Source organism: Mesocricetus auratus, unplaced genomic scaffold, assembly GCF_017639785.1.
Source record: "Mesocricetus auratus isolate SY011 unplaced genomic scaffold, BCM_Maur_2.0 Super-Scaffold_4256, whole genome shotgun sequence".
Taxonomy (NCBI): Eukaryota; Metazoa; Chordata; class Mammalia; order Rodentia; family Cricetidae; genus Mesocricetus; species Mesocricetus auratus.
In genome coordinates this window covers 58,009,420-58,024,180 of record NW_024429182.1, presented here as the reverse complement: position 1 = coordinate 58,024,180, position 14,761 = coordinate 58,009,420, and the positions used below count along the sequence as shown (strand labels likewise).

Here is a 14,761-nt window from a genome sequence, read left to right as displayed (position 1 = left end):
ACACCACACACACACACACCATACACACACACACAACACACACACACCACACACACACACCACATACACACACACACCACATACACACATACCACACACACACACACACCACACACACACCACACTCACACACCACACACACACACCATACACACACACACACCACACACACAACACACACACACACACCACATACACACACACACCACATACACACATACCACACACACACACACACACACCACACACACACCACACACACACACACCACATACACACACACCACACACACACACACACACCACACACACACACACACACACACACACACACACACACACATACACACACCAGGACCAAGGAATGTCCTGTAGAAAGGGCAGCACAGAGAACAGGCTTGGAACATGCCTCAAGGGGATCCAGAAGCAACCAGAAAGTTCAAGTGTATGTCTTTCTTTGACCTTTGACCTCTCTCTAGCCGGGAGGGGAGCAGCTTTTCTCCTTCTACTGCCATTCCTCCCCTGATAGCGTTTTTTACTCTGTCTACTTTGTGAGCAACAGAGCTACTGATATTGGCTGAGGGAGTATGGCCACCGGGGCTGTGTGTCCAGTTTAATTCCTGGTGGCCCAATGCCACACATCCTCGGTCTGGGCAAGGGCCCATGTATGATGTTTTCTCATGTGGGCATCAGGACAGTGAGAACGGGCTCCTCTAGGCAGGTCAGGAGCATCTCTCCCGCCCAGTGAGCACTAACTGCCTTGGCTTCTGGCATCCAGAGGCACCCACTGGGTAGATCTGGGCCTCTGCTGCAGCTGTCCCCTTGGGCCTGGAAGCCTGAAGTATAACCCAAGTTTTGGGGAGTATGAAGCTGGGGGTAGCCCTGGTATTTCTGTTGCTTGGTAGTTACTGCCCACAGAGTTCTTCTCCAAGGAAAAAGAGGATGACTGTCCACGACAGCCTTGGGGTAGTCTCAGAGGCAGCATTTGCTTAGCCTGAAAGATGTGTCTATTGAGGTAGCAGGAACTCATGGATTAGAAGGTGGCCTGGGAAAGTCTGGGTGGAGGCTGCTTGCGGAGGACTACACATGTAAGACCTGGGGGAGCCTCATGGAAACGAGGCTCCACCTGCAGACACACCCACCTCTGACTGCTGCCATTGACTGGCCTAAAGTGACTGAGTACCCACTGTTTACCTGGGTGAGGGGAACGATAGGCCTGCCCCACCCACCCATGGAAAGCCACTGGGGCTGGAGCCAGCTCTCAGACTACAAAAGGCAGCTAGTGACTTGAGTCCCTCCTCAGAGGCTGCCAGTGGGGACGTTTCCCCATGCTCCACAGCATGGGTGTCGGCCGGAGGAAGCTGGTCCCACTCTGGGTTCTAGCTCTGGCCCTGGCTTGCGGTCAACATACAGGTAAGATTCAAGTGTCCAGCTTTCCCAGGCCATTTGGAGAGACATTTTCATTTCCTTGTGTCCTGGATCCAGGTGGGCAGTGAAGTTCAGAGCCTTGTCTGGATCCTGACAAGCTAAAGACGTCTATGAGAGGGTCCTGCCCTGCAGCCCTTGTCTGTGGCCTGATAGCTTCAAACGGCCTTCAACTTAAGAGGCTGGGAAATAACTCTTATGTGCAGGGGATTGAGGTTCATCCAATGTGTGTGGGAGCAAAAGGCTGTGCCTCAGAGCCCCCCAACTGGTCATGGCAGGCTCTCAGCCCGCTCAGGTGTCCCATTTGTGACAATTACACCAGCTCCCAAGCCTCTCTAGACTGTCACAACCTCACAAGAAACCAAGCAGGGTGTTCTTGGGATATGACTTCTCCCAGCATGGCTTAGTATCAGATGCAGGCACCAGGAAACTAGACTTTGGGTGAAGGTCAGTCACAACTTTGCTCGAACCCTATTGTATGGGTACGGGGGTGAGTCATTTACCTGCCATCATGGGGACTCTGTGTATCAAGCCATTAGTGAGTGATAAATTATGTACCTCCCTACATCTGCACACTGGTGGCCAGCAGTCTGGGCTGCCTGAGGCACCTGTCCTGTCCTCAACACAGGCCCATTTCCTCTTCTGCAGGCCAGGCCCAGCAGGACTCTCTGAAATCTGACCATGCACATCATTCTGACTTCTCTCTCCTTCAAGGACGTGATGGTGAGTCCTAGCCTTTTGTCCCTGCTGTTCCTGCCATATCACACCCCCCAACTCTACTTTAATGTGACCTTGGGTCTCCCAGGTCTTCTTGCCTTAATGGATCCTCAGCTAGCACACTGAGGAGTGAGGACTTGGAGCTGAAGTATACTGTGTTATACATGGCTGCGGTCAGCTACCTCCTGTCTCTAACTTATCCAGCTCGTGGGGGCATCACAGGCATCCGTGCTCAGGCCCTGAGGGAGATGGAAAAAGTCTGTCAGGCTGAGTGGGCTATGCCCTCTGCAGCATGGGCTTATTGATTCACCCATATAGATCCTACCTCCATCTCTGTTGCTTTGATTTACCTGTTTCAATATCATATTCACTCTCTGGGCCTTGACCTAGGAGCTGGGGGATTGGCCACACATGCCAAAGCAAGGGGTCTTGTGAGGAGTTGGGGCCCTGTCCATGTCCCCAAACTGGTTAAAAAGAGGTTGAGCTGCTGACCTAGATTTGGGCATTTGTGAGGACCAGGACACAAGTCCCTATGTGCAAACAGAAGCTTCTGGTCTGTGGCCACTAAGGACTGATGGCTCCAGGGGCTTCCACGGGACAGTGAGGGGAGAATGCTGTGTAGACCTTAGGCTGGGCCATGCCCTACCTGGGCCTCAATAGACTGTAGAGCCCAAGCTGAACTGGAGACCTGGGAGTCTGTTTCCTCTGGGCCACAGTGACACTACCATCTCACTCAACACTGTGCATCCCATGACCCAAGCCTCTGTCTCCACAGCTGCCCCACTCCATGGGGTAACCATCATCCCACCTCTGAAGACCATCCCTGTGGTACGAGGTGAGTGAACCCCAAAGCCTGTCTGGGAAGGTGTTCCCACTTAGCTGGGGTCCTCGCCCTTAGACCTGAAGAGTTAGTTTAGAAGGGGCTCTTTGATTCCCGGGTAACCATAAGCATAGGGAAGGAAGGTCATTCAAAGCTGCTGTGAGCTGGTCCCAGGACTTCCTACACCAGATGGGATCTTAGATGCCCACTGTAGGCAGTATCCTGTCTGATCCCAGCGCCACATGGCAAAGATACCCAGTGTGAAAGGCAGAGCATGGAGACACATCAGGAACCAGAACAGTGCCTCCAAAGCCTGCCATTGCTCTGGTCCACAGCTCTGAACCCAGCACATACCGGGCGGGTGTGCAGCACATGGGGAGACTTCCACTACAAGACCTTTGATGGCCAAGTCTTCCGCTTCCCTGGCCTCTGCAACTATGTGTTCTCCGCACACTGTGGAGTTGCCTACGAGGACTTCAATATCCAGCTACGTCGTGCCCGGGAGTCTAATTCCACCACTCTGAGCAGGGTCACCATGAAGCTTGATGGCCTAGTTGTTGAGCTGACCAAGAGCTCCGTATTAGTCAATAACCACCCGTGAGTCTGGGGCAGTATTGGTTGGGTGACGGAGGTGTTGTATGGTGAGGGGGGGATTAGGACATCAGGGTTGTGGAAGACAGGGGTTGTTAGAAGACTTCACTGTCAGGAGAGAAGCTGAGCAGGTACCCCCCACACCCCCACCTCCCCCCCGTGCTCCAGCTGTCCCTTTAGCTTGTCCTTAATACTGGCATTCCAGGTCCCATGCCTCTGTCACACACATGGCTGCAGGGATCTTCTCTCCTGGGGTCTCTCTTGTCTCCTTGTCCCCCAGTGCCATCTCCCTACTCTCTTACAGGGTCCAGCTCCCCTTCAGCCAGTCTGGGGTCCTCATTGAACTCAGCAGTGGCTACCTGAAGGTGGTGGCCAGGCTGGGCCTGGTCTTCATGTGGAATGACGATGACAGTCTCCTGGTGAGAGGGAGTAGAATCTCTTGGTGGTGGGGAATGGGTGTGGCTGGGCAGAGCCTTCTGGTGAAATGGGGACAACGGGTGGAGTCTCCTAGTGGGATCAGGCAGTGGGTTAGGAGAGGGGCATAGGCTACACAGCTAGTGAAGGTGGGCACCCAGGCATACACAGGTCCTGTGTATGTGAGATGCTTGCTTCAGCCCTGCTGAGTCATGGCTTCCTTTGACTTATGGGGAGGGTCTTTTAGCTTGTGTCTCCTCTGGGAGCCCTCACCCCTTTTTCTGGGAGTCTACACATCATATCCTGGGTTATATATAGTAGGGTCAGGTGTCTGATGTGTCCTCCAATTTCAGCTGGAGTTGGACACCAAGTACGCCAACAAGACTTGTGGTCTCTGTGGAGACTTCAATGGCAGCCCAGAGTCAAGCGAGTTCCTTTCCCACAGTAAGTCCCAGGAAATGCCCAGGGTCCCAGGAGGTTTAGTCTCCCAGTATCTCATGTATCTCTATGTGCATACAAACAAATGCTCTCTCTCTCTCTCTCTCTCTCTCTCTCTCTCTCTCTCTCTCTCTCTCTCTCTCTCTCTCTCTCTCTCTCTCTCTCCTCTCCCTTTCCCTCTCCCACTCCCTCCCTCCTTGTCTCCCCCCTCCCTTCTACACATATACACACACATGCCCACACACATGCCTGCAGCTCACACAGGCACACATATACACACAGGCTTCTCTCTCCACAATTACAGCTCATGTGTAAGTGCACACATGCGCAGTTGCACACACCCACACTCATGTATACATGTACTCTCCTGGCACAGATACACCCCACAGGTGTAGGTAGGAAACAAGTTACCTGTCAGACCTCTGGCTCTTGGTACCCCTCTTCTGGTGACACAAACCCTCATGTGGAATTATACCTGCTGTTTTCACCCTGAGGGGATCATGTTTCTTTACCTCCAACCAGTGGCATCACAAATGTGGCTGCATCAGCCAGATACTCCAACATCCCTCCTCTGTCATTCCCCCAAAGTCCCACATAAGCTGTAGATGACAGAGCCTGCCTATGCATATGGCTACCCCTGTCAGATCAGCCTGTGTGCAGGGTCAGCCAGAGTCTGAGGGCTGGTGGACTGTTAAGTTCACTCTACAGTCCTCTCCACTCACTTCTGTTGCCATAGGAACTCCAAGCTCTTTCCGGGCTCCTCTTGTGGGTTCTAGATATCAGCATCCCAGGAAGTGAGCCTGGGGAAGTCAGGCAGGGATCACATGACCACATGGGTATTCTCAGTGGGGAGCCTTTTGGACTTGGCTGTTGGGATGATAGACTGGGGGCCTGGGTCCTGTAGACAGAGCTGCTCTGGGCTTCCTGCAGATGTTAGACTGACACCCCTTGAGTTTGGGAACCTCCAGAAGATGGATGGCCCCACAGAGCAGTGCCATGACCCCCTCCCTGTGCCCCAGAAGAACTGCTCCACCAGATCTGTGAGTCTTGAGAGAAACAGGCGGGCAGGGTAGGGAGGGGCCTTTGGGTTCTGGGATAACCCAGGTAGTTCTGGGAAGCCTGGGGTCTGAACTGAGCATGGGCCCTGCCCTCGTTCAGAGCATCTGTGAAGAGATCCTGAAAGGTCAGCTGTTCTCAGACTGTTCAGCCCTGGTGGATGTCAGCAGCTACCTGGAGGCTTGCCACCAGGACCTCTGTCTCTGTGAAAGCCCTGACCTGACCAGCTGCATCTGCCATACCCTGGCTGAGTACTCCCGGCAGTGTGCCCATGCTGGAGGACAGCCCCAGGACTGGCGGGGTCCCAACCTCTGCTGTGAGTGCCCTCAGTGCTCTTCCTCACCATCATAGCATCATCCAGCAGGTAAGTGGGACCCGGCTTGATATGATTTGTCCTTCTGGTCTCCCTGCAGCTCAGACATGTCCCCTCAACATGCAACATCAGGAATGTGGCTCGCCCTGTGTGGACACCTGTTCCAACCCCCAGCGCTCTCAGGCCTGTGAGGACCACTGTGTTTCTGGCTGCTTCTGTCCTAAGGGTAAGATGAAGTCTCTACCCCACCAGCCCAAACACAGGACCTCCAAAGCACAGAGCTGCATGGGAGGTCTTGATGCCATTGGTCAGCCTGGGTGAAAGCTCCCTGTGACCCTGGCCCAAAGTGTCTCTGTGCTGCCAAGGTTTACTGCGACTACAGGATGACACATAGTCACATGGATTTGCTTTCTACAGGGATGGTGCTTGATGACATCAACCAGACTGGATGTGTCCCTGTGTCCCAGTGTGCCTGTCTGTATAATGGGACATCTTATGCACCGGGTACCAATTACTCTACTGACTGCACCAAGTGGTAGGTCTTGGGATCTCCATCCAAGAGCCTGACATACGCCAGGGTTACTTCCCCAGGATGTGTGGACTGATGAGGTCCCAGGCTGCTGTGATCAATGCTCTATGTGCAGGAACCTTCAGTTTAGGTGGCAAAAGCATCAGAACTGTTGTTCCTGGAACTAGTATACAGTATGTCCTTCTTCCCACCCATAGCACATGCTCTGGAGGTCGGTGGAGCTGCCAGGAGGTCCCTTGCCCTGGCACCTGCTCAGTGTTGGGAGGTTCCCACTTCTCCACATTTGATGAAAGGCAGTACACAGTGCATGGGGACTGCAGCTATGTGCTGAGCAAGGTGAGACCTATGCTCTCCCGAGGCCTTTGGTTTTGCCGGGGGAAGGGGGGCGCTCTCCAAGTATCACTAGCATAGGCCTCCTATCACTACTACACCAGGGAGACCTCTAGTGATGAATGACCGATTCATGCTCATTGCTTTGGCCCTTCTGACCTTGTCTTTCTATGGAGACCTATTACTGTACTTATCTATTTTTGCTTATGTGTATGCATGTGTCTTTCTGTGTGTACATGTGCATGGTACCCATGGAGGCCTGAAGAGGCATCCGATTCCTTGGAGTTGGAGTTACAGGTGGTTGCGAGCAGCCCAATGTGGGTGCTAGGCACGGAACTTGGAGCCCTTTGCAAGAGCAGTACATACTTAGTCATTGGTCCATCTCCCCAGTCCCTGCCCTATTTTATATTTAGATCAGTTTTATGCCCACAGATAAATTAAATAGAAAGTCCAGCCGACTCCCAAGCCTCACCATCCCCAGCAGTCCCCCCGTACTAACACCTTGCTTTAGTGTGATCCATTGGTTACAACTGGAAGACCAGTCAGCTATTGCTGTCCACAGCAGTGTCCATCAGGGTCACTCATGAGCATGACCTAGGATTTGACAAATGTGAAATGTCCTGTATCTACTACCCTAGTGTCACTCAGTAATTCACCATGCTGGCTACCCTGGACTCCATGTGAGCATCTCCCTTCCCACCTGGAAACCACTGATTTTTTTTAAACAAAACAAAACAAAACAAAAACAAAAACCCTGTTTTTCTTTTAAAAATACTTTGGTTTTGAGAATTTCATCTATGTACTCAATGTATCATCCACCTCCTCCCCCCCCTTCTGACTCCCCTCAGTTTTCCTTTAGCACACACATCTCCCTCACAACTTCACTTTTAGAATTATTGCACACAGTAGGTGCATTAAGTCCCTTTGTTAGGGGCTAGGGAGACTCATGGCATGGGCTCCTAGGAGCCCTTCCTCCTAAAATCAAATGGCTGCCTCTTAGAGTCTATGACAGTGGTGGACCAGGAATTTGCTGCGAGGGGAGGCAGCATGGACTGGAGGAGAGGGGAGATGAGGTGGGAAGGGGTTTGGGTGGCATGCAAGGACCTGTGTCGCCCCCTGCAGCCCTGTGACAGCAATATCTTCACTGTGCTGGCCGAGCTTCGAAAGTGTGGACTGACAGACAGCGAGACTTGTCTGAAGAGTGTGACATTGAGCCTGGGTGGGGGCCAGACGGTGAGTATCGCAGGGAGGGCTGAGGGGAGCTTGGGCAGAGGCAGGTCCTGGGGTGGGGTTGGGCTAGAAAGAATATATTCATATGGCCGGTCACCTGGATTCACACCCCGGACAGTGAGTGCATCCACTGTGTGTGGATTCTTCTGGGGACTACCCGTAAGTGGAACATTGCAGGTGTTTGTACCAGTTGACCCCAGGAAAGAGGACTCAAGCATCTCTATCCAGTACAACTCCATTGCAGTTATATTTTATAAATTAACTTCTGTTTTTATATTACTTAAACTGTGGTTCTTTGGAAAGCTTAGAAAATCAGGGTAATTTTCTTGGGACATTAGTTTACCACACGGAGACTACATCTTTGTAGGCCAGGGTCTTCCAGACCTAGCAAGCACACTTTACAGTCTGTGCGGACTACCAGGACACAGTTGGAGATATGTTGCTTCAGTCCCATACTGACCCCAGTTGACTCTGGAATTGCTTCTAGGTGGTCATGGTGAAAGCCACTGGAGAGGTCTTTGTGAACCAGATTTATACCCAATTGCCAGTGTCTACAGGTGAGGGCTGCTTGTGAATCTAAATGGTGTATCTCCACATATGGGACATCCCCACACTGAAACCCTCATCTTCTGCCCACAGCCAATGTTACCCTCTTCCGGCCTTCAACCTTCTTCATCATTGCCCAAACCAATCTGGGTCTGCAGCTTGAGGTCCAGCTGGTGCCCATCATGCAGGTGTTTGTGCGGCTGGCACCTGAGCTCCGGGGTCTGACCTGCGGTAAGAAGCACTGGCTCTGGGCCTGAGCCCATTCCTTTCTAAGAACCTACATGGGCCTCAACCTGCTCTCCTGTCCCCAGGGCTCTGTGGGAATTTCAACAGTATCCAGGCTGATGACTTCCAGACCATCAGTGGGGTTGTGGAGGGCACAGCAGCTGCCTTCTTCAACACCTTCAAGACTCAGGCAGCTTGTCCTAATGTCAGGAATATTTTCGAGGACCCCTGTTCGCTCAGCGTGGAGAACGGTGAGTGTAGCTGTTGGTCTTTGTTCTGTTGAATGCTTAGGGGTTGGTTTACTTGCTTACATTTCTGAGCTGGTTACTCTCCCGAGAAGCATTTTCTTAGCAAACTCTGACCTGGCCTGGTGTCCAGCTGTCCACCCTGAAGTGGTGAACAGGCAAGTTAGTGTGTAGTGTATTGTGTCAGTCACACATTAAAGAAACCCCAGGGAGGGCACCAACATGCGTAGATGTCGTATTAAGGAATGAAAAAGAAAGCCTCCTCTTGGAATAGTTTGACTAAAAGTGAGCCCAAATTTGAATCTTCCATTTCTCTGCTGGTGTTTTTCACTGTTTGTAGTCAGTGGCCTGTCTGTTGTATTTGCTCTGTCTTTGTTGCCTGTTTGTAACAAAGGGTTTAGCCCCATATTATGGAGCAGCAGGAAAATATGGCATGGGGAAGGAATGAGGGATTCTTTTCCATAGAAATTTTTAGCAGAGTTTTACAAAGAAAAAAGTAGAGTCACAGATAGTTAGGAACCTCATCTGCTTCACTATGTACACAGGACATTGGATATTAGGGGCCCTGCTGGAGGGTAAAAGAAAGGATACAACCCTCTAATACAGTTGTGACATTGTCCAGCCCACTGAGTAGGGTTGAGGAGGTGGGGTTCGGTATCAGCTGGTACTTCCCCCTTTCCCTCTGTCTTTTGGTCCAGAAGTCTTGACTATTGTCTGTGGTAATGGCCATTCATGTTCCTAGAAGGTGAGAGCTCTGGGGACATAGGAAAGGAGAGACACAACGACTATAGCTTTTCCATACCTCATGTATGTTGCAATGACACCTGTGGTACCACCTGCAGTATGGTTCTTAACCCACGCCCATGATGTCTGCACAGAGATGCAAGATGTTGCAAACCCCAAGCTGGGGAAACCCAGGGTCTTGGGTGAATAAGTAGCTGATTGGTTCTCTTCTATTTACAGAGAAGTATGCCCAGCACTGGTGTTCTCAGCTGACTGATGCCAGTGGCCCATTTTCCCAGTGCCACACCACCGTGAACCCCAGCACCTACTTCTCGGTAATGCCCACTCCGAGCTTCTTTGGCTAGCTAGGACCCCAGCACTGCATTGTGTGTCCCCTCTTGGGAGGACCAGAAGACCCTAGAGGGAAGCAATTGACAGGCAGTAGGTGGCAGGGATATTCCCCCAGTATGTCTCTCTGGTTCCGTTCCTGACATCCATGTTCCTTCACTTACTCACTCATCACTTGTTCACTGAGCTTAGATCAAGCCTCTGGTCTACACTAGGAACAGGGCTAAGCATGATGCTTTTGAGCAATGTGAGTAATAGGACAGTAAGGAAGTCGAAGTGTTCCAGGGCTGGACCTGGTGGGCCACAGAGATAAAGGGCCAGGGTCTTCCCAGAATCCATGTCCTAGAGGGAAGGTTGGGTACATGTGAGGTATCAACATTAAAATGAACTACAGAGGAATGGGGGATGGGGCAGTGTCCGGAGGAAGGTAAGGAAGGTGGGACTATGTTGGGGTGTGTGTGTAGGGAGGATGCAGTCAGATGCCAGGCTCCTGGATGTGAGGCTGGGTCCCTAATGCTCTGGTGTTCCCATCCCCAGAACTGCATGTTTGACACGTGCAACTGTGAGAAGAGTGAGGACTGCATGTGCGCGGCCCTGTCCTCCTATGTGCATGCTTGTGCCGCCAAAGGCGTGCTGCTCAGTGGCTGGAGGGATGGCGTCTGCAGTGAGTGTTCTGTGGGCAAGCTGGGCTCTCTTTCTCTACAGGCACAGGCCAGGGCTCCCACCTATTGCCTAACAGCTGATTGGATGCTCCAACGGCCCTATCACTATACCAGTCTCTGAAACTAAGGGAGACCCAAGCCATTGTGATCAAGATATTGTCTGGGGGAGCTGGAAAGGCCTTGAACTGCTAGGCCCTCTCTTGTTGATTGCTAGGATATGTGTCCACCAGTGTCCTAAGTGCCCCTTCCTTCTGCTCCCACACAGCAAAGGCTACAACTACCTGCCCCAAGTCGATGACCTACCAATACCACATCAGCACCTGCCAGCCCACCTGTCGTGCTCTGAATGAGGAAGATGTCACCTGCCATGTCAACTTCGTCCCTGTAGATGGTTGCACCTGCCCTGCAGGCACCTTCTTGGATGATTCAGGAAAATGTGTGCAGGCCACCAGCTGTCCCTGCTATCACAGGGGATCCACAGTCCCCAACGGCGAGTCTGTGCATGACAGTGGGGCCATTTGGTAAGACTCTTAGGCCTGGCAGACATTGTTCCCAGAGGACCTCTAGTCACCCTGCTCCATGCACCTGTAATCATGCAGACAAGGAGGACATGGTAGGGATTCATGGGGCCCAGAGCAGATGATGTTCTAACAGTTCTCTGCTTACAGCACCTGCACCCAAGGAACACTGACCTGCATCGGAGGTCCTGCCCCGACTCCAGGTGAGGCTGTGAGGGAGCCCATCAGCTCTGGGAGGATACTTGCAAAGACATGTCAGGGTTGATGCCCATCCCAAGGGAACAGAACTGGGGTTAACATTAAGTTTCACTATGTCTGGTGTAGTCTGGGCCTTGAGCTCAGGAACAGGGGAGATGAGAGTGCAGATACTGTGCATACGTAACCATGAAAGCACTCACTGTGCACACACACACACACACACACACACACACACACACACTCCAGCATGCATAACACACATATGCATGCACCCTGCCCTCCCATTACAGAGCAGTCACATGCTTGGCTGCCTGTATGGAAAGGCTTAGATGTCACACAGCACTGACCTCCCTCAGGGAAAGCTTGGCAGGGTTGGACACAATCACCTCACTGGTCCCCTTCCTTCTCTAGTGTGTGATGCACCCATGATCTATTTTGACTGCCGCAATGCTACACCTGGGGACACTGGAGCTGGATGTCAGAAGAGCTGTCACACCCTGGACATGACCTGTGTAAGTGACTTTGCCACTCCCTAATAACTCTCCCTAGGAACTTCTTGATGGTCCCCTTACTTCCTTGACCTCTCCTGCTAAGTTATCTTTGGAGACCATTAGGTCCCCTCATGGAGGCTCTTGGAGCAGAGCAGCAGGGCTCTCCAATGCTGAAGGCCTTCTGGGCAGCCTGGCTAGTCTGTGTTCCCAGAGCACCCCTGAGTACCCTGAGGTTGGGCTCCCTGGTCCCATGGCACCTGCAGTCCTACAGACAAAGAGGACATGTCAGGCCTAGACATCCATCCACATCCAGTCCCACTCACCTTGTCCATACGTCCTACAGTACAACTCCGAATGCGTGCCTGGCTGTGTGTGCCCGGACGGGTTGGTGGCAGATGGTAATGGAGGTTGTATTGTTGCTGAGGACTGTCCCTGTGTGCACAATGAGGCCACTTACAGGCCTGGAGACACCATCCGAGTGGGCTGCAACAACTGGTATGTGAGGGTCACAGCAGGAGAGGTGGGTATCCAAGCTGTCACCAGGCAGAGGTCCTTATTAGGAATGGGCTAAACTCCAGCCTGGCCTCTGATGGACACACACGGCAGGGAATCTCAAGGCCTCTGGCTCTGTGCTTTGGGTTCCCATAAGGCATCCCCACAGAGTCTCTGGGAGGGTTCCCATTCCCGTGGGAGCCCTCAGCTGACTCCACCTTCTATGCAGCACCTGTGAGAACAGGATGTGGAGGTGCACAGACGAGCCCTGCCTGGCCACCTGTGCTGTGTACGGGGACGGCCACTACCTCACTTTCGATGGGCAGCGCTACAGCTTCAGTGGGAACTGCGAATACACACTGCTGCAGGTATGCCTGGATGACAGCCTCACCTGTGGCCGCCACAACCACAGGTACTCACCGCCCTTCCCTGGTCCCTAATGACCTTCTGTTCCTCCAGGACAACTGTGGTGGGAACGGCAGCTCCCAGGATGCCTTTCGTGTTGTCACCGAGAACATCCCCTGTGGTACTACAGGAACCACCTGCTCCAAGGACATCAAGATCTTCCTGGGGGTGAGTGGAATGGAGCTGGCAGAACACCCTGGGGGTTCCACAGTGGTGCAAGGGTGCCCAGGTGGGGGTGTGGTCCTGGATAGGCCCTGAGGACCCCTTGTCATGCAGAACTATGAGCTGAAGCTGAGTGATGGCAAGGTGGAGGTGGTCCAGAAGGGCGTGGGGCAGGAGCCCCCCTACTATGTCCACCAGATGGGCATCTACCTGGTGGTGGAGACCGACGTTGGCCTGGTGCTTCTGTGGGACAGGAAGACCAGCATCCTTCTCAGACTCAGCCCTGAGTTCAAGGTGAGGCTGAGCCAGGAAGCACTGCTGTTACTCCTCTCAGGGGCTCGGGCATACATGGGACTGGGGACATGACAGAGAGAGGCAGAAACACACGCAGAGCTAGAGGGGGTGGGGAGAGACAGAGACAGAGACAGAGACAGAGCTAGTCAGAGATGGACAGAGGGTGAGATCGAGACACACAGAGAGAGGTAAAGGAAGACAGAGAAAGGCAGTCCCGGGAGACAGCTCAGTGGGGAAAGGTGCTTGTTGACAAGCTTGATGGCCTCAGGCTCACGGTCCAATCCCCAGGACTCACACGGTAGAAGAGGCAACTTCCACGAGCTGTTTTCTGAATTCAACAAGAGCTCTGTGGCACACACATCCCTCATAAATACATACACAATAAAATTAAAATGATAAGTTTTTGAGAGAGAGGTGAGTTGGAGGACCTTTAGAAGAGCAGTGAGGAGATCTCCTGCTGTGTGTGTTTCTGTTTTTGTAGCATAAGCTGGGTGGCCAGTTTTCTCTTGTATCTGGACTCTAGGAGCCCAAGTGGTGTGTCAATAGGACTGCAGCCCCTCTGGAGGCTCAGGAGGGTCTTTATTGCCTTTTTAGCCGCTGGGGATCCAGGTATCCTTGGATTGTGGCTTCATTATCGCAGCCTCCATGTCTGCTGTTGCATGGTTGACTGCGTGTAGCTGTCTATATTTTTCTCCTTTAATAAGGACAGTAGACAGGAGATGCAGGACTCACCCTGCCTTAGTGAGACCTCATCTCACTGGACCACATCTTCCCAGGGTCTATTTCTAAGAAGACCCTACTCCCAAGCCCCAAGGTTAGAGAGGGACAAATGTGGGGCCGCCGTTCCCCTCACTACAGTGTTTTGGACTGCAATTCAAGTTAGACTCTAAGCTGAGTGCCACGGCTCCATACTCACACTATAAAGTCACCGTCTGGGTGGAGGGAAGGACAAAGCAGTCTCATGGGAAGAATGGAGAATGAGGTGCCTGGGCTGCCAAGCTGGGGCACTCACAGGTCTCCTGGGATGTCATGAGCAGGGGGTGTGGTATGAAGACAGATAAAGATGGGCACAAATCCCATGCATCATCACTAGATACCAAAGGGCCTTATAAACTCATACTTGCTCCTCTTCCAGGGCTCATCCTTCAGGACATTGGTGGTAACAGAGCGAAGTGGGTATCAGGGTCCAGGAATGGGGCTCTGGCCCATATCTCTAATCTCTGTGCTTCTATAGGGCAAGGTCTGTGGCCTGTGTGGGAATTTTGATGACAATGCCATCAATGACTTCACCACGCGCAGCCAGTCTGTAGTCGGTGACATGCTGGAGTTTGGAAATAGCTGGAAGTTCTCTCCATCCTGCCCGGATGCCCTGGTGCCCAAGGACCCCTGCTCTGCCAACCCTTACCGCAAGTCCTGGGCCCAAAAGCAATGCAGCATCATCAACAGTGAAACCTTCACCGCCTGCCATGCCCATGTACGGCAGTGGGGCTGGGTGGTCTCTGGATTTTAAGATGGAGAAACCACCAGTCAAGGGTGTGGGTGTCTGGGGGTCAGGAAACCACATGCATATACCAGCATGGGTTATGCTTT

General features: G+C 52.5%; 1 protein-coding gene across 1 annotated transcript in view; it reads left to right on the top strand.

Annotated features, from left to right (window-relative positions):
* Positions 1-1,339: 1,339 nt before the first annotated feature.
* The window catches only part of Muc5ac (mucin 5AC, oligomeric mucus/gel-forming), a 31,337-nt gene continuing 17,915 nt past the window's right edge, over positions 1,340-14,761 (top strand). The window contains 25 exon segments of the mRNA XM_040751380.1: positions 1,340-1,412; positions 2,073-2,147; positions 2,917-2,976; positions 3,297-3,558; positions 3,857-3,971; positions 4,320-4,410; positions 5,335-5,444; positions 5,563-5,776; positions 5,874-5,999; positions 6,191-6,305; positions 6,500-6,638; positions 7,755-7,865; positions 8,350-8,419; positions 8,502-8,639; positions 8,720-8,884; positions 9,842-9,936; positions 10,487-10,613; positions 10,877-11,132; positions 11,280-11,332; positions 11,739-11,839; positions 12,162-12,313; positions 12,540-12,678; positions 12,770-12,883; positions 12,992-13,171; positions 14,406-14,645. Coding sequence (XP_040607314.1) covers positions 1,340-1,412; positions 2,073-2,147; positions 2,917-2,976; positions 3,297-3,558; positions 3,857-3,971; positions 4,320-4,410; positions 5,335-5,444; positions 5,563-5,776; positions 5,874-5,999; positions 6,191-6,305; positions 6,500-6,638; positions 7,755-7,865; positions 8,350-8,419; positions 8,502-8,639; positions 8,720-8,884; positions 9,842-9,936; positions 10,487-10,613; positions 10,877-11,132; positions 11,280-11,332; positions 11,739-11,839; positions 12,162-12,313; positions 12,540-12,678; positions 12,770-12,883; positions 12,992-13,171; positions 14,406-14,645 — 3,321 coding nt within the window.